At 39.6% G+C, this 23,660-nt stretch overlaps 1 protein-coding gene across 1 annotated transcript in view; it reads left to right on the top strand.

The window, feature by feature from the left end:
* The window catches only part of PKHD1 (PKHD1, fibrocystin/polyductin), a 443,492-nt gene that overhangs the window by 196,851 nt on the left and 222,981 nt on the right, over window positions 1-23,660 (top strand). The window contains 5 exon segments of the mRNA XM_027525460.1: window positions 1,744-1,856; window positions 3,301-3,406; window positions 5,534-5,668; window positions 13,221-13,356; window positions 16,918-17,164. Of these exon segments, the coding sequence (XP_027381261.1) occupies window positions 1,744-1,856; window positions 3,301-3,406; window positions 5,534-5,668; window positions 13,221-13,356; window positions 16,918-17,164 (737 nt within the window).

Raw genomic sequence — 23,660 nt, 5'->3', positions numbered from 1 at the left:
GCTAATCTATGGCTATCCCACAGGAGTTGGGCTCAGAATTTTTTTTAAAAAGTGTCTGAGTTTTTATCTCAAGTCTCCTGGTTTTAAAATGGTGCAATAAAATGCACATTTTTGTAAACATTGGATATAACCAAACAAAGTACCTCTGTGTCCAGTATTACACTCTTTAGGGAGTTGGCTTTCTACTCTGTCTTAAAATATACTATATAATGATGGGTATTTGCAGGTATTTAATTGAATTATATAAAAATAAGCTCATTGTGTTGTTTGCTCAGAATTACAGCCCCAAACTCATATCATCAATTGGAGAATTTAGGTTTTATATGAGCATGAAGTGAAGTGAAGTCGCTCAGTCGTGTCCGACTCTTTGCGACCCTGTGGACTGTAGCCTACCAGGCTCCTCCATCCACGGGATTCTCCAGGCAAGAGTACATGAGCATATAAAAGGCATTAAATTATTTAGAAGGTAAATCTTATCAAGAATTATAGGTGATTGAAATGATTGAATGGTGACAAGAGTACCTTGAGGGGATTTGAGTTGTATTTGAACTCAGCTGCTGTGTCTCAGTGGAGAAGGTAGTGGCAACCCACTCCAGTACTCTTGCCTGGAAAATCCCATGGATGGAGGAGCCTGGTAGGCTACAGTCCATGGGGTCTCTAAGAGTCGGACACGACTGAGCGACTTCACTTTCACTTTTCACTTTCCTGCATTGGAGAAGGAAATGGCAACCCACTCCAGTGTTCTTGCCTGGAGAATCCCAGGGATGGGGGAGCCTGGTGGGCTGCCATCTATGGGGTCGCACAGAGTTGGACACAACTGAAGCGACTTAGCAGCAGCAGCAGCAGCTGTGTCTCAGAGCTAAGGCATGGATAGTGCTATTACTGGCCTTCAGCCGGTAGTCAAATCAGTGATTTGTTCAGAGGATCAGAGAGAACTCTTTGTGGAGACTTGGCTTTAGGAAGGCCTTTGGCCCCAAGTGTTTTTCACATAACAAAGAGAAGAGCTTGGATTAGGTGATACAAGTAAGCTCGTCACTGTGGAAATTTACAAGGATGTGTTAACATGAGATTCCAGCTATTGAGGTGGGGCAATTAAAGTCCAGTTGAACTGCCTGGAGGAGGAGGAATGAGGATATATTTGTTTTGATCTACAGCAAAGTGACTCAGTTATACATCTTGATGTTCTTTTTCACATTCTTTTCCATTGCAATCTAGCACAGGATATTGAATACAGTCCCCTGTGCTATACAGTAGCACCTTGTTGTTAATTCATCTTGCATATAATGGTTTGCATCTGCTAATCCCAAACTTCCAGTCTATCCTCTCCCACCCCTCTACCCCCTTGGCAACCAGAAGTCTGTTCTCTATGTCTGTGAATCTGTTTCTCTTTCAAAGATATACTCACTGGTGTTGTATTTGAGATTCCACATATAAGTGAGACCGTATGGTGTTTGTCTTTCTCTCTGACTTACTTGGCTTAGTATGATAATCTCTAGGTTCATCTATGTTGCTGCAAATGAGATGATTTCATTCTTTTTACTGGCTGAGTGATATTCCATTATACATACGCAAACCTACACACACACCCCACAGCTTGTTTTTCAGAATGAATGTATGATCAAGGTATATCAATATGACTTGGTAGGAATTAAGTGAGAAAGAAGAATGAGCACATTTAAAAGTGTTTCCAGCGGCCTTATTGTAATGGATTAACTATGATTAAACTATATTTAATTTCTGCAGGGAAACAGGGTGTTTGCTGCTGGTTATGGCTACTTTTTTCATCTTGTGACCAACCAAACATCCCAAGCTCCACTTCTCTCATTTACACGGAATAGTGCACATTCTTGTACAAGGTAACTTTGGGGAAGTTCATCTACATTTTGGGTGTAACTTTTTATTTTTTTTTTGTAGAAGACTCATAGAGAAGGTTGAATAATGCTTGGCATCCATGTAAGATTTGATGATATATCTGAGTGAGCATCTTCGGTCATAAGTTTGGTGGTGAAGGGAAAGGGAACAGAGAGAGAGGTCATTTGAGGGGGCACAGGACACAGGACGCCTTTTGTGGCCAGAGAACAATTTCATAGAGAGATGAATTAAACTCCCAAGAGACTGGGGGCACTTGGGAGGCCAGAATGCCTGAGCTCAGGAGCTGAGTGGGGAGACGAGGTTTGGAGAAGAGGCTCTTTGCCTGTGACTTGCACACTGTGAGATGTCAGTGACTAGTTCAAGGTCTTTGCTATTTAGAGGATGCAGTCATCTGCTAAGAGCAAGGACTGGGAACCATGGTAGAAAAGTAAGGAAAATGTGAGCTTCAGAGTCAGTCGGGACTTGATTCAGAGCTGGACTTTGAGTAACTTGCTTTTTTCTAAAGAGTCAGACCTTTATTTGTAAAATAGGGCCACATCTCTATTGAAAGTTTGATTTGAAAATTAGAGATGACTTATGTTATACACCTAAGAGAACATCTGGAATATGGTAAGAACTCAATAGTTGATAGAAATAATTCTATTAAACAATTTATTATTGATATTATTATTTTGGCTGTGTTGTGTGGCTTGTGTGATCTTGTTTCCCTGACCAGGGATTGAATCTGCAACCTCAGCAGTGAAAGTGCAGAATGCTAACCACTGGACCTCCAGGGAATTCCTCAATATAAATGATTCTGATAATAGTTACATTAGTAATAGTGAGACAATATTGTAATGATGGGAAATTATAAGGAGACTAGAATGAGGATTAAGCACCATTGTTCAGCCATGTTGAAGTGCTGGCTGAGGTAGGATCAGTACATGTGTCATGAAATTATTATTAAGATAATGAAGTTTTTTTATCTAGCAGCTTTCAGCAACCCTGGGATATGAGGGGAGAAGGTATCCAAAAATGCCACAATGCTAGGCCATTTCAGGGAGAAGCACAAAAGTTGCATGGGTTATAGGCTCTGGTATATGGCTTCCTCAGCAAAGGGGTGGATCTAGAAGAAGGCTGATGGAAGAGTGGGGCTCTGTAGGGCTAGTCAGGGGTGTCCAGGTTCCTAGGAAGGAGCTGATAGAATTTACAGGGGCTGATGGAATGGAATAGCACCACAGCAACCTGCACCTTGTTGAGATCCAGGAGCAGGTCACAGAGGGTCACAGAAAGAAAGGCGGAGGGATGGGCAGTGACCCTCAGAGAGAAGACCTCGTCTTCAGTCTCACTTATTCCCTTATTCAGTATCTTCAGTTTTATATTTTCCAATGAGTGAGACATATGGAATGCAGAAATCAGCCAAATTTCACTCTTTATCTTTCTCCCCAGGTCCGGTCTCTTTGTATACCCTAAATTCCAGCCTCCTTGGGATAATAGCGCTGGCTCCACCCTGTTCCAGAATTTCACAGTTTGGGGAAGTGCAGGTGGTGCCCAGGTATGTTTCTTTAATTTTTTAAAGTTAGAAATGTCATTCGTTTTCTTATTCTGCATCTGTACTTAAAAGGTGATGATTGGTTTCTGGGGGAGGATTGCTATATTATCACAGCTTTAAGGAGCCAACAGCATCATAGGTGTGTGTGTCAAATAGTTGTTGAATGAACAGATTCCTCATCAGAAAGCCAAGGTTTGTCCATTGCCTCTGTGGTGACTTTTCAGAAGCTCTAAGGGAACAACAGAATCGTAGAGATTTGCAACCAAGAAGAATCAAAGGAGGTCATGTATTCTTCCCCTCACATGCTTATTTGGGGAGAAGATTAAGGCTCAGAAAGTAAAGGGATTTGCCAAGGGTCACACCGTTTGTTAGTAGCAAAATCAGGTGCAGAGTCCAGACTGCAAAAGTTGTGTGCTTGATACCTAACATCCGCTTTCAGTCATAAGAAAAAGTGCTGTTCATCAATGAAACACAAAAATTCCAGGTCAAAGTGGCATTCTCCCCTTTACCAATGGGCCAAATTTTATTTTCTTTGAAAGGAAAATGTTCATGTTACTCATTTACTTTTCTTTATTGCAGTGACTTCTTATAAGAAAGCTTTGTATGCTCACTATTACCAATACCATGTAAAAATTATCCAGGGTCTCTATTTGGTGTTACACAGAGAAAATTACATACATTTGGTCTCTGCCATGGAGAAATATGGAGCCTAAGATACAAAGATGAAGAGATACATCTACAGGACATGCAGAAAATAGAATAAAACATATAATTAAGTCACAGTAAGAAGGTTAGGTATTTATTTCACATATTCAACATAAGGAAAATGATTATAGATGGGGGGAAAGTTACAAGATACAAAATTGGGGTAGCTAACAGGAAGAATCCCAGTTGTACTAAATATTTTGTTTTCATTAAATTTGATAAAGTACTTTGTTTCTCATTAGCACAGTGAATATAATGGGGACAAATCCCTCTTATGCAGAGAGACAATTTGTACCTTCCAAAGGGTCTGATGCCTGTAATGAAGTAAAAACTGTTGTCAAATTAGTTCAGGTCATAGCTATATTGTTTACATAGACCTCTGTGTCTTCAAAGATCTATCATTTTATAAAAGGTAATGTAGAGTGCATGTAGAGTGGGAAAGGCAAGCTATTCAGTTCTTGAAAAGTCAAGCACAGAAACTGATTGACAAGTAAAAGCACTAACCTATGGTAAATCAAGGTTGCTGCTGCTGCTGCTGCTGCGTCGCTTCAGTCGTGTCCGACTCTGTGCGACCCCATAGACGGCAGCCCACCAGGCTCCCCCGTCCCTGGGATTCTCCAGGCAAGAACACTGGAGTGGGTTGCCATTTCCTTCTCCAATGCATGAAAGTTTACCTTGGTCTTAGTTAATAGGAGACTCCCACTTGAAGATACAAATGTAAACATGGTCCTATTTAATAAACAGAGGGGTGACTGTGTAAGTTTAACTGGCAGTCCTGACCTCCACCCTGATTTTCAAAATGGTTGAACCGAGAGCTGGGAGAAGTAAAAAGTCTTGCTGAAGATCACATAATTAGCTAATATCAGTGCCAGGTTAAAAACTTAGGCCTCTGTTCCCCAAGCTAGTGTAATTCTTTCAACTCTAACAAGCGTGTTTGGTTAATCCTTGATCCTTGTTTGGAGCCACTAACCTAAGCTGTATACACATAGAATGTATTTTGAATATATAGTCATGCTGAATTACTTATTTCATATTTGCAAGTGTTTGACAATCTTAGTTAATAACACTGAGGTAAATATTAAGTACTGAAGTTCCTGGATGTTTTGTTTTTCTCCATCAATTTTGTGTAATTTGACAGTTGCAAGCTTATTTTAAATACATGAAGAATTCACATTGACCTTTATAATGCATCAGTTGTTAGGAAGAAAAATGAAAAGCGCAGAGGGGATGTTACAAAGGGGGCTAGTTAATGCTGACCTCACGGCAACTTTGGGTTGCCTGCACAGATATTGATGGACAAAAGCAGCTTAAATATGATATAGCACACTCATTTGTACTTAATCAATAATTAAAGAAGCTACAGGAAATCTGCAAGAAAAGCCGAGCCTCAGACCTTTGACATAACGTATATTGTTGCTTTTATAGATTTTTAGAAGTAGCAATCTTCACCTGAAAAACTTCCAGGTTTATGCATGCAGAGATTTTGGAATTGATGTCTTGGAAAGTGATGCAAATACATCAATTACTGACAGCTTACTACTGGGTCATTTTGCCCACAAGGTAAGTGCCTTCATGTGATTCTTTTAAGTTGTTCATCAAAACAGAATCATATGTTCTGGGTCCTTTGATGATTCAGGATATGTAGTTTTAATAGAATTCTTTAGCAAATCTTGTGTTTAGTTGGTCAAAGTTAGAGGATTCTTTGATTTGTAGCAGTGGTGATATTTATCATAAAATTCAAGCACACATAAGATTTCGGTGTGTTGTGTTCATATAAATCACAAAAGCCCTGAGTGGCTCACAGAACTCTTATCTGGTTGCGATTTAGGGTTTTTATCCACACCAATTAAAAAGTCTAATAATTTTAGGTTCATTTACTCTAACCTCACAAAGTTTATGAAATAATGTGAGTCCATTTCGTCTTTATGGACTGTGGTTTGCCAAGTTTCAACATCAACATTTTGTTCATAGGGTTCTTACTCTATTTAGGGCCCCCTGCCATAAAAAAAATGGTGATATAAATTTGTGTTGTTTGCTGTAGTTTACTAGGGTTTCTTAAGTGATCCCCTAATATTTACCTCAGTGTGTGTATCTATGTGATAAACATCAAACTATGGATGACTTCCCCACCACTGCATGGCCAGCGGACAAGAATGTAGCTGAGCTGAGGACTTCTTGGTTAAGAAGTACTAGTTCTCAAGGGAAGACCATGGCTGCCATTGGTTTCCGACCTATAATGACTCCCTTCGTTCTTTTTCTTGAAGGAGTTACATGCATTTTAGTGTCACAGTTCAGAATAATCATAGATGGAAGGGACCTAGAGTACTTCTGGGGACCAAGGGAAGAGTGTTCTCTTTAGCTCATTCCTGAATGCTTTGACCAACTGACATTTAAGTGATAAGTTTTTACTTTGCTGCTTCCTTTGATGATTCATAACTACAGATACCAATACTGAGTTTAAAAAATCACTTTCTTATTAAGCTACATTTTCCTACGTTTAATTCTCCAGCTTCCTTCCTTCTTTCTCTTCCGAATCCTTGTTTTTAGGAGGGAAATACCTGCCAGTTTTTCCTTTTCTCTGAAAAGATTACCACCTTGAGAGATGATTCTTCGGTTCAAGTTCCTTAGTTTTCAAGAGAGATGAGATCCAGATTTAGATTCTGTGATGCAGTTTGACCTAAGGCCCATAAATTTCTCAGAAACAACCTTAGAGAAGATGCTAAAAACAAAACGCCCATCAAGCTGAAGAACCAAGTGTCCTGGCAAATTAATGTCACAACATCTTAATTGATGCTAAATAGACATCATAATTAGTGGAAGAGTGACATCAATTAAGATTCAGATTATGACAAAAGGGTGCTTATCATAACAAATATAATCTCACCCCTGGGGTATAATTCACCAGCGATGCAATACAGCTGAGAACTTCTCAGTCTCTTAACAAGTAAGTGCAGGACCAAAGTCCTTGGATGGAAAATGTTAAACAATTTTTTATAGGCATGATCTAGGTCTTAGTTAGGCATCTGAATCTTAAAGCCATGCAATTTATTGTGTATATGAATGACATTATCACATATACACAATGGAATATTAGTCAGCTATTAAAAATGAAACTGGGCCATTTGTAGAGACATGGATGGACCTAGAGGTTGTCATAGAGGATGAAATAAGTCAGAAAGAGAAAAATGTTATAAATTGATGCATAAATGTGGACTCTAGAAGAGTGGAACAGATGAACCTATTTGCAGGGCAGGAAAAAAGATGCAGATGTAGAGAACGTGTGGGCACAGAGGTAAAGGGGGAGCGGGATGGGTTGGGAGATTGGGGTTGCCATATATACACTATCACGTGTAAAGTAGATCACTAGTATATGCAGGGAGCTCAGCTCAGTGTTCCGTGGTGACCTAGAAGGCTGGGATGGGGAGGGGGTGGAAAGGAGATCCAAGAGGGAGGAATATATGTATACATATAAGTGATTCAATTCATTGTACAGCAGAAACTAACACAATATTGTAAAGCAACTATATCCCAATAAAACATAAAGTCATGTAATATTAGAGATAAATAATACCTAAGAGAGGATCTAGTTAGAACTCCTGAATTTACAGGTACAGAAATGGAAGCTTTGAGAAGCCATATGAGAACCCAAGATCATGCCCAGTATTGTGGAGCTTGGACACCTGGATATCACGCCTGGTCCAATATTCATTTAATTACATATGGGAAAATGGCCTTGGCACAAAGTATTTATTAGTGCTTACTCCAATATTCTCTGAAGTGTTTTCCATGGAAGGCTAGTTCCAAGAGAGGGTCTGAGAAAAGGAAGATTCTTAGGTTAATTACATATAGGATGTGCTAGGCACCATGGTAAAAAGTCTGCCTGCCAATGTAGGAGACACAGGAGATGCAGGTTCGATCCCAGGATTGGGAAGATCCCCTGGAGTAGGAAATGGCAGCCCTCTCCAGTATTCTTGCCTGGAAAATTCCGTTGACAGAGGAGCCTGGCAGGCTACAGTCTGCAAGGTCCCAGAGAGTCAGAAAAGACTGAGTGACTGAGCGTACACACACATACACATGCTGTTTACCATCCCTCCCATCCTCTGAAATTCACATTGCGTATTAACCCATTAAAGTCTTTGCAAAGTTCTAGGGTTAAAAACAAACAAACGAAAAATCTGTAAATCTTTATTTAGCACACTATTGCTCAGATTTATTTGGGAACTGCTTTATTGTTGTATAAAATTGTATTAGTTGTTTTTTTTTAAAAAAAGGATGCCAACCTCTCTTTGGTTGTAGAAATCTGAGTTTAGCCTCTTTCTTTCAAATCTGCCATTTCTTTAGGAATTAAAAATTTCAGACACTTTGGCTTAATCATTCTCAGACCTTCCACCTGCCTATTTTGGTGACACACAATGATCAGTGAGTCATGTTTTAAAACAAACACTAGTTTCTGGAAGAATTGTTTATTAGAAAGGATTTTTTCCCATTAGATATATTTGTTTATGTTGGTACTTTCATACCCAACATTACCTTGGTATTGAGATGAGTAGAATAATTTTCAGTGAGAATGGCTTTATTATGCAAGATAAGAGGTGTGCAAACCATCACTATACATCCAAGCTTGGTTTATTCTGCTGTCCTAGCCTTGCTTTTAATTAGCACCCCCTTCCACAGTCTCCAAGATGTCCTGATTTGGATGTAAATTATGATCACCCCACTTTTGGAAGTATCTGTACGATGGTTGCCTTTTTGCTGTTACTGTAATTCATTCAAGCAAATGATACTACTTAAAAAAAAATCTTATTCGGGAAAATGCTGCTGAGGTTGCTTCATTCTATTTCTCTCAGGGTTACTTTTCATTTTCACTGGTGGATCTGTCTTCCTCAATTTAGAACTTTCATCTTTTTGTTTCTCTAAATTCCATCCTAGGTCTCCTTCTTTTCTACATATACTTGCTCTCCCTGGGAGAAATCTCATTTTCTCTAGTGGTTTCAATTACCATCCACATGCTGATGTCTCCCATATATTTGCATTTATTTCTACCATTTTATCTTGTGCTTTCAGTTTGGAATTCATTATCTATGCTTTTTTCCCTACTTTTCAAACTTGATTTGTCTTGCATTGAATAATATCTTTTTTAATATACACTCATTTGAAAGTTATTCATTCTGTTAAAATCATATAGGTTCTTGGACTTAAATTTGTGACACGCCTGCTCATCTTCACAAAGTTTTAATTACATTGGCACTGTTAAACTTCACCTGAGCCATGCAAGGACCTTAAACTTCTTTAACTTCTTCACCCTCTCGTCTCATTCATTACTTTTCTCTAGTATTTGTTATACTTTTTAAAACAGATGTTTCATGGAAATATGACATTTATGGGGAAAAGTGCACAGATCACAAGTGAAGCGCTCTATGAATTTTTGTAAAGCAAAATCACATGCACACCACCCAGATCTAGAAATAGAACATCATCAGTTCCTCTAAAACCCCTAATGTCTGCTCCCAGTTAACCCCAACCCCTACCCCCCAGCCAAAGGAGAACCATTATTCAGACTTCTCAAGTATAGGTTAATTTCCAATCTGTTTTTGAACTTTATGTAAATGGAATCATACATCGTGCAACTCTAATGTGCCTGGCTTCTTTGGCATATTATTATGTCTGTGAGATTCATTCATGTTTTCATCTGTTTCAATAATTTATTCTTCCAATTGTTATGTCATTGTTGTTGTTCAGTCAATAAGTCATGTCCAACTGTTTGCAACCCCATGGTCTGCAGCACACCAGGCTTCCCTGTCCTTTACCATCTCCCAGAGTTTGCTCAAACTCATATCCATTGTGTCAGTGATGCCACCCAACCATCTTGTTATCTGTCATCCCTTTCTCCTCCTGTCTTCAATCTTTCCCAGAATCAGGGTCTTTTCCAATAAGTCGTCTCATCACATCAGGTGGCCAAAGTATTGGAGCTTCAGCTTCAACGTCAGTCCTTTCAGTGAATATTCAGGATTGATTTCATTTAGGATTGACTGGTTTGATCTCCTTGAAGTCCAAGGGACTCTCAAGAGTCTTCTCCAGCACCACAATTCGAAAGCATCAGTTCTTTTATGGACTGTATCATAGTTTTTAAAGCCATGTTGCTATTGCTGGACATTTGCCTGTTTCCAGTTTAGGGTTATTACAGAGAAAGATGTTATGAACAATCTTCTATATGCATATCTGTTGAGTATGTGCCAGATTTTAAAACTGCTGGCTCAGAGGCTGGCCCTTTAGCTTTAGTGGATGATGCCAAACCCCACACAATCCCAAGTGTTTAACTTGTACCACCGGTTTGCAAAAAGTGTTTCAGAGCTAGGTCTTGGAATTTCTCTTGACCAACATTCTGTAGAATTTCTTCATGTCTCTGTAGTATTCTTGTTCCTATTTCCCCCATCTGCCTCTTTTCTGATTTAACTCTCATTGTTTTAGCCTATGGCAACTTTTTAAACTGATGGTCTGTGGAAGGTAAAGATTTTGACCTAAAAATGGAGACCCCGTTCTTGGAAGGTTGTTACTATAGACCACTAGGTTGGAGTTCACTTTGCCTTGATGCTTTGGAGTTGATGCTTCATCGTCTTCTATCTTCTAGTCCTGAAGTTAAAGGGTTTTTAGATGCTTCATGGAAACCATATATAGGATGGATAAACAGGGAACTGTATTCAATATCCTGTGATAAACCATAATGGAAAGTAATTTTAAAAGGGATGTATATGTAACTGGAGGACTTCCCCAGTGGCTCAATGGTAAAGAATCTGCCTGCAATGCAGGAGATTTGGTTTGACCCCTGGGTCAGGAAGATCCCCTGGAGAAAGAAATGGAAACCTACTCCAACATTTTTGCTGGGTAAATCCCATAGAGAGAGGAGCCTGGTGGGCTACAGTCCATGGGATCGCAAAACGGTCAGACATGACTTAGTGGCTAAACAACACAAATGTATATAGCTGAGTGACTTTGCAAAAAAACACACAAAAAACCCAGTTTATAGATACTCTAATTCTAAGTCTTTTATATGTAACCTATTAGTTTTTCCTCTTTGGAGATTTTTGGGATCTCATCCTTGTCCCTGGTATTTGTAATTTCAGTATGATGTAACTTTGCTATGGCTTTTTCTTCTAACCACTCTGCTAGGCAGTGGGCAGGACTTTTCAGTCTGCAAAGTCATATCCTTTCCTTTTGGGAAATTTTCTTTACTTATTTCTTTGATAATTATGTCCTCTATATTTTCTGTTTTATTTAAACTCTTATTATTTTGATATTAGCTTTCCTGAATTACTTTTCTAATCTTCTTAATTTCTCTCTGATTTCCCATTGCCTTTTTATCCTACTTTCTTAGATGTTTTTTTCTATTTAATGTATTAATTCTACTCTCCTATTATTTTTTTTCTGAAAAATTCCTTTTTAGGCTTCTTCTTTCATGAACATGATAGTCTTATTTCGCTGATGTTATTAAGTTTCCCTTCTGATTTCTATACTGGCATTGTCTCCACTGGGTTTTGTTTCTCCTGTTTGTTTCTTTTTCTCGCTGTCTTCCAGGTGGAGACTCTTGACAGTTTCTGGTGATCCTCAAACATACATCTATTTCGGGCAGTGGAAGAGTGAGGCAGTAACAGCTTGATTAGATGGTATTTGTTGAAGAGGTTTTACAGGAAATCCTGGAAGCAGTTTTTGTTGTTTTTTAGACTTTTTAATATTTATTTTTTTATAACAACATACAGTAAAATGGACTTTTTGATGTCCATTTTTTTAACATATGAGTAGATTTATGTAACTACCACTAAGATATGGAACAGTTGCATCAGCCTGAAAAAGCCCTCCCTTTGGCTCCATCTCTGTAGCTACACCTTCTTTTCATATCCCCGTGGAGGTCACTAATCTATTCCCTGTCACGGTAGCTTTTTCTTTTCAACAGTCATACGAATGGGATAACATAGTATGTAACCTTTTGAGACTGGCTTCTTTCACTGGAGGATACCTTTGGTATTTATCTAACTTGCTGCAAGAAACAGTATTTTATTCCTTGTTATTGTGGGGGACAGTATTCCACTATATGGATGGACCACAGTTTATTCATTTGTTGAAGGACATTTGAACTGTTTCCAGATTTGGTGATTGACTACAAATAAAATTGTCTCACCCATCTGTTTAAGGCTTTTGTATGAACCTAAGTTTTCATTGGAGAAGGCAATAGCACCCCACTCCAGTACTTTTGCTTGGAATCCCGTGGATGGAGGAGCCTGGTAGGCTGCAGTCCATGGGGTCGCTAGAGTTGGACACGACCAAGCTACTTCACTTTCACTCTTCACTTTCATGCATTGGAGAAGGAAATGGCAACCCACTCTGGTATTCTTGCCTGGAGAATCCCAGGGACGGCGGAACCTGGTGGGCTGCTGTCTATGGGGTCGCACAGAGTCGGACACGACTGAAGTGACTTAGCAGCAGCAGCAGCAGCAAGTTTTCATTTCTCTAAAGTAAATGCTTAGGAGTTGAATTGTTAGGTCAGTGATGTGTGCATGCATGCTAAGTCACTTCAGTCCTGTCTGACTCTTTGAGACCCCACGGACTGTAGCCTGCCAGGCTCTTTTATCCATGAAATTCTCCAGGCAAGAGTACTGGAATGGGTTGTCATGCCTTCCTCCAGGGGATCTTCCTGACCCAGGGATAAAGCCTGTGTCTCTTACGGCTCCTGCATTGTCAGGCAGGATCTTTACCACTAGCACCACTTGGGAAGCCCTTAGGTCAATAATAAGATTATGTTAACTTTGTTAAAAAGTGCCAAACAATTTTCCACAGTGTTTATGCCATTTTGCATTCCCACCAGCAGTGTATGAAAATTTCAATTATTTTTTTTCTTCATCAGGGTTTGTTTTGTCACTAATTTTTATTTAACCCTCTAACAGGTGTGTAGGATATTGCATTGTGATCCTTTGTGATATGTATGTGCTTTGCAAATATTTTCTCTTAGTCTGTAGCTTGTCTTTTTACTCACTTAGTTGCTTTTATTCATGTATTAAAATTGTATTTCATTTGGCCGGTTCTCTTATTTTTCTTTCCTTATCCCCTTTCCAAATCACAGGGAAACCTGTGTATGTCAGCTGGGATCAAATCTCCCAGAAGGTGGGAACTGAGAGTTTCTAACACAACCTTTGTGAATTTTGATCTCACTCACTGTGTGGCCATCAGGACCTGTTCAGGCTGCTCCCAAGGACAGGGTAAGTTGTTTGAGTAGATAAGACAAATAATAAAACTAGTAAATGAGTCCAGTACGCACATAAGTGTGATAAATAGTGTCAAAGCCATTGGGAATCATTATTTCTTTTACTTAACGAGATTTCTTTAAGAGGAACTAAAGATCTTCTTGATGAGGGTGAAAGAGGAGAGTGAAAAAACTAGTTTAAAATTCAACATTTGAAAAACTAAAATCGTGGCATATGGTCCCATTACTTCATGGCAAAAGAAGGGGGAAAAAATGGAAGCAGTGACAGAGTTTATTTTCTTGGATTCCAAAATCACTGTGGATGGTGACTGCAGCCATGAAATTAAAAGACGCTTGCTCCTTGGAAGGAAAGCTATGACAAACCTAGACAGCATATTTAAAAGCAGAAACATCAACATCACTTTGCTGACAAAAGTGTGTATAGTCAAAGCTATGGTTTTTCCAATAGTCATGTGCAAGTATGAGAGTTGTACCATAAAGAAGGCTGAGCACCAAAGAATTGATGCTTTCAATTTCTGGTGCTGGAGAAGACTCTTGAGAGTCCTTTGGACAGCAGGGAGATCAAACTAGTCAATCCTAAAGGAAATCAACCCTAAATATTCACTGGAAGGACTAATGCTGAAGTTCCAATATTTTGGCCACCTGATGTGAAGAGCTGATTCATTGAAAAAGACCCTGATGCTGGGAAAGGCTGAAGGCAAGAGGAGAAGGGGGCGGCAGAGGACAAGATGGCTAAATAGCATCACTGAATCAATGGACATGAATTTGAGCAAACTCTGGGAGATAGTAAATGACAGGGAAGCCTGGTGTGCTGCAGTCCATGGGGTCTCAGAGTTGGACGTGACTTAGTGACTGAACTGCTCAAATCTCCTAAAAGAAATTCTAGAGGAGGCCAGGTGCTCCCAATATGGTTCTTGCAGCTCCCCGGCCTTTCCCTACCTGGTGCCTGTCATACTCTATTATGATAGTTCCATGTCTCTGCTGGATTCTGAGCTTCACAAATGCAGGGACCACAGCTCTCTCTCATACTGAAGTATAGTTGATTTACAATATTGTATTAGTTTCTGTACAACATAGTTATTCAATATTTTTATGGATTACACTCCATTTAAAGTTCTTGAAAGTATTGACTATCTTCCCTGTGCTGTAAATATATCCTTGTAGCTAATTTACTTTGTACATAGTAGTTTGTACGCCTTAAGCCTCTCCCTTACTGTGCCCTACCCATGTCCCTCTCCCCACTGGTAGCCACTAGTTTATTCTCTATATCTGATCACACCTCTTTTGCTCAGAGTTTTATCCTTAGTAACCAGTAGTCTGGTGCCCAGTAGGTTCACTGATTAAATCAATGAATGGAGTTGGATGGATATACATATGGATATGAACGAATACACATACAAGCTTTCCTGAAAGAGCTAGAGTTCAGGAACCTTATGGTTTCAACAGCCCAAGGCTTTTTGTACACACAGAGAGACCATAAGAATTCTTGTTCACTTGTTAACCACATCTCAGAGGTGGTGAGAAATACCTTGGAGAACTCATGGGCTAAGGCGAAAGAACTAGAGAGCAATCTAGTTGATTTGATCATTGTAAACAGACAAACCAAGTGGTTCAAGTAAATATGCTCTTGTGGTTTGAATTGCCAATTTAGATAATTGTTTGCTTTTTTAATTAAATGAATAATCAGTAAGTCTCCACTTTGCTTTTTACCCCCCCTCTATAGACAGAGCCAAAAATTGTTTTTATTTGGGTGGCATCTGAGTTTAAGATTGTAGAAATAATAATAGGAATGAAAAATGCCTTAAGACAATCACTTCAAATATTAATTCCTCAGTTAGAAGCTTCACTGTCTCATATCATTCATAAGACACTGAAAAGGAGCAAGATACTCCTTATGAGCTCTGATTTCTTCTCCCTGGATGTCCTTGGCTAAGCCATCTCTTTCATTTGTTTAAAAACTATGTAGTCCAGATTCTGTTTAAGGACCTGAGTGGTACAGAGATGAAAAGCACATAGTTCTTGTCTTCCAGGAGCTTTCCATCTAGGCACAAGAATAAATGTCTGAGCCAATGAATGTAATAGTATGATGAATCCAGTACTTGAGGATTGAGCAAGGTCAATGAGGGGAACAGGAAGGAAGGGGGTCAGGTAGACTTTATCATAGATTGCCTTGAGCAGGATTTAGAAGGGTGAAGAGACGTTTGCAAGAGGAAGAGGCAGAGAAAAGTTTTTACATATTAGGAATAGCCTATGCAAAAAAAATTCAAAGAGCAAGTTATGATTAAGAAGTTGCAAAGAAATACAATATAGCTGACTTATAGAACTGCATGTGGTGTTAGATAAGCAACAAGTTGCTTTCCTGGTGGCTCAGATGGTAAAGAATCTGCCTACAAGGGAGGAGACCTGGGTTTGATCCCGGGGTTGGGAAGATCCCCTGGAGAAGGGAATGGCTACCTAATCCTGTATTCCTTCCTTGAGATGACAGAGGACAGAGGAGCCTGGCGGACTACAGTCCATGGGGTCAAAAGAGTTGGACACAACTGAGTGACTAGCACAGACACACACAGAAGTTTCTGAGGTGGAATTGTAGCATCTTGAATGAATGACAGTTGAGTGCACAGACTCTACTGGGATGCGAATGAAAGCTTTAGGGCCTCTCTTTGTTTATATCTTATTTTACATTTTTCCTTTTTTTATGTATTTTATAAGATACATAATATAGCAATATGGTAGCATATATCTAAGAGATGTGTCCTGAGTTTTTAAATTTTAATGACAGGGTGGGGTGAGTATTAGAAGACCACTGCCATTGTTTCTTCCTGGGCAACTGACTAATAGCAGAACCAGTGAATCATATGAAGCGGGTGCGGGGGAAACCCTGCTAAGACATGTAGCCCGAGAGCTGATACCTATCAAATGTGCTACTATTTGTCCATGTGATTGATTGAATATGGCTTTTGAGGGCAAATGTTTAAAGTATAAATCTCATAAGAAGTGGGGTTAGATTTGCCTTAGAAGAACTAGAGCAGAGAGATGGAAAGACCAGCCCTCAGGACCTTTAGCATTTGGTAATTAGTAATGTTCGGTGTCACTCCCAGTAGACCGCCATTTCTCACCCTTGGCATTTGGGACTGGATAATTGTTTGTTGTGGGGGCTCCCCTGTGCCTTGTAGAATGCGGGGTAGCATCCTTGCCTCTTCCCACCAGATGCCCTGCTGTCCACTCAGTTGTGACAGCCAAAAATGCTTGCAGATGGTACCAAATGTCCCCTGCAGGGCAAACCACCCCTGGCTGGGAATCACTGCCTGAGAATACAGGCTGCATGAGGACAATGCCCCTACTACTCTCATTTCACTCTGTCTGCAGCACATAGCACAGAGCCTGACACATAGTCAACTCAGGATATATATTTTTTCTTGGACAAATAAGTCAGCAAATTGTTAAACTGTATAAATATGCAATTTTAAAATACTGAGAATAACTCAGTGACTTCAGTTGCCATTTGTGATCACATTCTTTTGTGCCTCTGTGTCACAGTCTTTCTCCCAACTTACAGGTGGGTTTACTGTGAAGACCAACCAGTTGAAGTTTATGAACTCTCCGAACTTGGTAGCATTTCCATCTCCTCATGCAGCCATTTTGGAAGACTTGGATGGGTCTCTGTCTGGAAAAAATAGAAGTCACATTCTTGCTTCTATGGAAACACTTCCAGCTACTTGTGTGGTCAAAGCTAGCTTCAGCCAGCTTGTCCATGGCAGTGTCTGTGAGGAAAATGTTCTCTTTCATCGGATGTCTATTGGTTTGTAAGTTGAATTAACTCTACATTTTGGCTTGTCAATGGACACGTATATATCATTCAGGTTGTTGATATTTGTAGAAGAGAAATTGTTTTGCAGATTCTGTTTGGTGTATTTAGTTCTACAGAAGTGATATGGGATAATTTTGACAGCTGTCAGATCATAAGTTTATAGTAGTTTTAGGCTGATTTAAATGACAGCTTATTTTCAATAACAGTGGACCACATCTCATAGCCCTTGACCACTTATTGGCATTTTGAGTTAATCATTTCCTCTCAAAAAGACTTGCAACCAACAAAAAATTGAAATGTATTTAAATTAAGAGGAGTATTAATAAATTCCAATATTGTCCATTCTCATTTATATGCACCTCCTCTCCCTGAGCTCTTTTTAAGTGTTTGCTATGCTCCAGGGAAGCATTGCTGATGCTCCCTATTACTTGTGAAGTTGCTTCACACCAGTTCATTTTCCTTGTTAATTTTGTGAACTATTGGATTTGTACAATACATATCCTATTTAATATTGGAGCAAGAACTCCTTGTTTATGCTACTTGGCCTACTATTAAGTCAGGAGCTTGGCTGTTTATAATGCATAATAGGATTGCTTCTGCCCCCTTTAATTTCCAGGTAATGATTGCTGAGTGACTAGGGTTCTACCATTTACCTATTTCAAATGCATTGTATATAATTAGCCACATTCCTTTCTCTCCTTTGTTTTAAATGTCCTAACTTCATGAATATTAAGTCAGGTGCTTCAGCCAGATCATGCTGGCATCTTATTTAAACAGGTAAACTCCACAGAGAGGGAGTCAGTATGGTCAGGTTTGTACTAAGTCTGCATTCTGAATGCATATGCCATCCGTATCTTGACATTCTGCTTTAGACACCTTAGTGATACCCTGCTAGCATGGAATTGTCTGAAAACATTCCACTTTTGCTTTTCAAGCTGTTTATTATTCTATCTAACGTTAATGGACCCAATTCCAGTGAGTAATAACAGTATGGAGCAATATGTTTTCATTTCTAATCATTTTGATTATGCAGAGCATGCCTTTCATTCTTAGGGATGCATCCTGATTTTTATTATTTTTGTGATTTTAACAAAGATGTTTTTAATGGCATTTTGAGGTTTACAAAAGTGAACCATTTATTTCTTATATGCATTTTTTTTAATGAAAAAATAGATTTGTATTGTTAAAAAGAACATTATGTGCTTGTATAACACCGATTTCTCTGGGTTCTTGATATTCCTTTTCTATGTCTTGAAAACCTACTGAGAGACTGTCTCTGAAGGTGGCATTTAGCGGTGTGGCATTAGAAGCCTCTGCAGTTGTAATCCTTCTGAGCATCTGTTCTTGGAGGTCTTCAGGGCAGGACACCTAGGTGCTTGCTTTGGCAGCAAGTCATGATCCCAGCACTCAAGGACTGACAAGGTCTAAAGGAGAATAATCCTGATACTGTGTTCTGAGTAGATTCAGAAGATCCCTACTAGGGTGAAACACTTGCCTTGGTTTGTTTGGAATTTTCTTGGTTTTAAAATAAAAAATCTCATGTCCCAGAAACCCCTTCAGTCTTGAGAAAACCAAGATGGTTGGTCACCCTACTCCCTAGGCTTCTGTTTAAACATTTTCAGATTGATTCACAAATCTGTGGACAAATGCTCAATGACTCCAAGCCCAAGGGAGGCTCAGCACACTCCCAGTTCTGAGTCTCTTAGCCCTGTGTCCTCATCTCTGGGGTGAGATGGTTAGATTAGATGATCTCTAAGGCCTTGCTAGTCAGAGTGCATCAGTGGGACCTGGGACTAGATGCAGAGAATCTCAAACTCAGCCTAGACGTTCTGAGTCAGGACCCCTGGGGAATTTATACTCAAGTTTTAGAAGCACTGCCTTAAGATCTTTCTAACTTGATCTTTCCAGATTCTATCCCCAGTTATTTGTGTTCAGTGACTTGATCTCTGTCCCAGAGCATTATAACCTCATTAGGAACATGTCAGAGCTAATGAGCAATTTGAATTCCACGTAGATACAAACTTTGTGGCATTTCATGGAGAAAGGACTAATTTGCTGTGCTGTTTTCCCTGGAGCGTGCACCCTAAGAGTTGATTTGCAAAGCTCTCACAGTCCCCATCTTTTGGGGTTGCTTGCTGATGGGGATCTGATGTGGCGCATGGTCCCTGCCCTCTTTCCTTTCAACATTTAGCCCCTTCCTGCCTCCTCAGCCCAGGTGCCTAGAGGGTAGGGCGTGAGGTCTGCACAGCTGCCTAAACGGGGCACCCCTGCCCCCTAACTAACAACTGAGTACTTGGGGCGTGAGCTCTTCCTCGGAGGCTCCTCCTGGCCCATGTTCACTATAGGTTCTGTGTTTGACATTGACAACCTTCTTCCCTCACTACCTTTTCCAAGAGTGATGGGCACTTCTGGTTTCGTAGCTTCCTCTGACTTCATCCTCACAGTTGTGTTGACCAAGGCATAGAAATGTTTAAAGTTGGCAATAATAATTAATATTTTGGTGAAGAAAAGTTTCCTACCCTCTACGAGGCAGAGTCGAAGTTCTGTTTTGTTAAAAATAATGACATTTTAGTCTGGGTGAGTTCTCTCTCACTATAAGTTCTAAAATGTGCTTTCTTAAGGGGCCACTGGTGTTCAGGATAGCATTTCTTTCCTGACTTCTGTTTCTACCAATCTCTTTCTCTCAACCCCATCCTTCCTGATAAGACCAGGAAGTGGTAGCTCTACCAGTAGAAGTCAGGACCTCATTTCAGAAAAATGTCAGCACCGTTTGCTCCAGAGGCCTCATCATGGCAAAATGGCTCACATAGTCCCTGGATTCATTGATCCTAAATTTCTTCTGTGTAGAGATGCTTACCTGGGACAAGGATCGTGTCACCAGTAGGGTACTGTGTGCTCCTTCTAGACCTCCTTTGTAAGCTTTTCTTCCTGACCCTTCAATGCTAGTGTTCCTTAAGATTCTTCAAGAAGCTTTCAAGTTATTCTCTTCCCAAATGATCTGGACTGTTCCATAGCTTCAGTTAACATTCACTGATGGTGCTTTACGGAAGTCCAGACCCATTTATCCAACTGCCCTTAGGATCTGCCCTGTCCAGTATTGTAGTCACTTACCACAGGTGGCCACTGAACACGTGAAATGTGGCTCATCCAAATGGAGATGTGCTGGAAGTGCAAATTATGCATCTTGTCTCTAAGACTTTGTATGAAAAAAAGGATGTAAAATAGCTCAATGATTTGTTTATATTGATCATCTTGAAATGATAAGATTTTGAATATATTGGGTTAAATATATTATTAAATTAATTTTATTTGTTTCTTTTACATTTTTTAATATGGCTATGATAAAATTTAAGGTTCTATCTGTGGCTTGCATTTATGGCTTGCATTGTATTTCCATTAAGTGGTAGTGCTTTCAATATTTCTGTTAGAGTATTCAGCAGCCATCTCAAACACAACCTGTCAAAACCAAACTTAAGGTCTTTATTCCATGGACCTATTGGGTGTTAAGAATCTCTGGGTGTTCAGACAAACGATGCAATTACCTGAACCAGAAATGGGAGTTATCCTTGACTCATCTGCTCACAGAAATCACCTACCATGTCCAGTCCATTTCATCTCCTAAAAAAAAATCCCTTTTGAGTTTTACTACTTCTGTCCTTCCCAACTTCTCTAGTCCAAATTGACACTCAGATGCCACCTGTTTAACTGCAGCGGCCACTTAGCTTGCCACCTTGCTGGGATCCTGTCCTTAAACTTGTGAGTCTTTGTAGATCAGATCTGGTCCTGCCATCCACACGTTCCCTTGCTGAGGCTTCATCAGGGCCTTCCCAGTGCCTCCCAGTGAAAGCCTACCATTTTTAACGTCTCAAGGGCACTTCATGACCTACTCCTTTTTGTGCTATACTTCTAGGATCCTTTCTCAATGCTCTGCCCTCCTTTCCCTAAATTTTAAGCTTCAGCCACACTCAACTTCTTTGTGTTTTTTGATCCAAAAGGTTCAGCTTCCATGAACTCAGCATGAAGGTAGTTTACTCTGGTGAGCTTCCCCGAGCTTTCTGCACAGCATTGTATCCCTGCTGTGTACTGGCTGTCTGTACTTTCTCTAATCAATACTCACACTCCTACATAGCTTGTAAATCACCCCTCCCTTCTCATTCATGGTAAGTAGGACAAGGATAGTAGGATTTGTTTGTTTCTATTATGGTACCCAATACCACGTTGAACATAAAGTGACTCAATAAAATTAGTATTGAATACATAAATGTCATTTAAGAAATTGTGGACTCCCCCAAATCTTCCTCTCATGTTCTTATTGTCCATTTCTCTCTTAGGACCTATTTATGAGGAGTCCACAGCACTTAACTTTTCTTTAGAAGATCCAGGATTAAAATACTATCCTGTCGTTATTTCTAAAATTCCTAGAAACATCAAATACTTAAGAATATCCTTTCATAATGTCTTCTGGGCTTTTGCTTGCCTGGGGCTGTCAGTTGATCAGACAATTTATTTTAACAGCTGATTTCTTCTCAACCCCGCCCCTACCCCACCCCTACTGAAATAGCAGTTTGCATACATTTGCAAGCATTTTCTTTTCCTGGTGGTATAGATGCACAGAATTGTGATGGGGAGAATGAGAACCAACTTTCACAATTACCATCTGGGAATTATTTGTTTTTTTGGTTTAGAGCACTCTACAGCTCTTTCAGTTGATACAGATTTATTCAAATATCAGTAAATCAAGCCTTGATCTGTCTTCCAATTACGTACTGAACCGAATGTGGGGGAAATTAAAAGAGTTTACAAGATGTTGTAGGTTGGCCAACCAGTCGTTCTGAGTTTTAATAGGAAGTACATAAAAGAAAGTCTGGCTATATGCATATGTTTGAAATTATTTTTCAAAGGCTGAAGAATAAAGAAGTAATTAAGAATCATTTGTGGGTATAAATCATAAACCACCCTCCCTCAGCCACTTCCTAGGTATGTTCCTGGACAAGTTACTTCACCTCTTTCTGCTTCAGTTCTCAAGACAGTAAAAAGAGCAAAATGTTACTTCACTCACGGGGTCGTTGTCGGGCACGAAGTAAGTGCTCAGTAAATGTTGTCTTTCGAAAGCCTCTACATTTATGATTGATAAAACAACATATAAAGTTACTACTAATAGAATAAAATATAGATAATTATGTTTCTGAGAAACAAATGCCTGGCAAGGGAATTAAGTTTGTTCAAATGAAACTTAATCCAATTCTTGAAAGACAGGGAACACTTTCCAATAGTCACGAGACATCGCACTGATCCAGAAACCTCCCAGAAAGTCGTGGAATCTGGAGTCTTTCCGGACACAGTTTTTGATTCACTCATGCCCCCAATGCTTTCTGTTTCTTCCTTCCTATTTCTCCTAGAAAAGGTGAATGTTGTTGTTGATCACCTTGATTCTTAGATCTTGCTTAATATCCTCTCCTGTAGAGCTTACATTCAGTGTTTACCTATGGAACTGCTCTTAATGTGTCAGTATTCAGAGTACGAGGCACCCCCTGCCTCTTGAATGTAAAAGTAAAGAAGAGTTCAAATGGAAATTGTGGCCTAGCTTTTCCTCTAACAATCGCCTAACTCTCTTCCTAGGGATAAATAGGCATAGCATCACTAATGGTATCTTTTCAGTTCTCAAAAAAATAAAAAACATGTGAGACAGGGAAATTCCAAGAAGTTTTATCCTCTCTAGGCAGCAGAGGTTACAGAAGTAAAATAGAAGAAGAGCTAAACCTAAAAATGGAGCCCAAACCAAGGAATAGCATCAATAATACTCCACGGTTATTAAATTTCATGAATAATAAAGGGGCCCAGGGGTGTGCTGGTACCTGTTTTACGACTAGAATAAAAAGCCTGATTTGTAGCGTTTGCCTAATTCCTTGGTGGAAATACTCTCACATGACTGGGCTAAGGCTAACATCATGATGTCACTGAACATGGAGTTGGGAAGAAGGGCTGGTGATGAACTTGTGGGCAGGTGTCGGTCAGTCCTACCGTACCAAGTGTGCATAGGGATAAAAGGGAGGGTGGGCTTTGTAACTACCTGCCTGCATGGAATTGTTTTTCAATATTCCTGACAAGTAGTTGTCTACCTTGCAGTTGTGTAGCTCTAAGGGTAGTATTCTCATGTTCTGAGGTAGCCATACCAACTTCATCCCACAGATTAAGCTAGAGATGCAATAGAATCTAAAGTATGGGTAGATAGAGTATAGATAGCTACTGCTTCTCTTCAAGGATGAAGGTGTAACAGGCAAGAATTTTTGTCAAGTATGTTGCAAAAACTGTAAATACTATGTCTGAGGAGATGCTAGGCTGATTTGGGGACTTAATCATTATTGCTTTAGCTGACTCTGAGAAGAGATAAACAGAAATATACATCAGCAAAGTCATGGAGAATGACTTTGAATCCTCCATCATGGAGGACCCATGATGTCAGGATATACCTACCAGAAATGCAAGGATTA

The sequence above is a fragment of the Bos indicus x Bos taurus genome, chromosome 23, assembly GCF_003369695.1.
Source record: "Bos indicus x Bos taurus breed Angus x Brahman F1 hybrid chromosome 23, Bos_hybrid_MaternalHap_v2.0, whole genome shotgun sequence".
Taxonomy (NCBI): Eukaryota; Metazoa; Chordata; class Mammalia; order Artiodactyla; family Bovidae; genus Bos; species Bos indicus x Bos taurus.
This window is presented reverse-complemented; position numbering and strand designations above follow the sequence as displayed.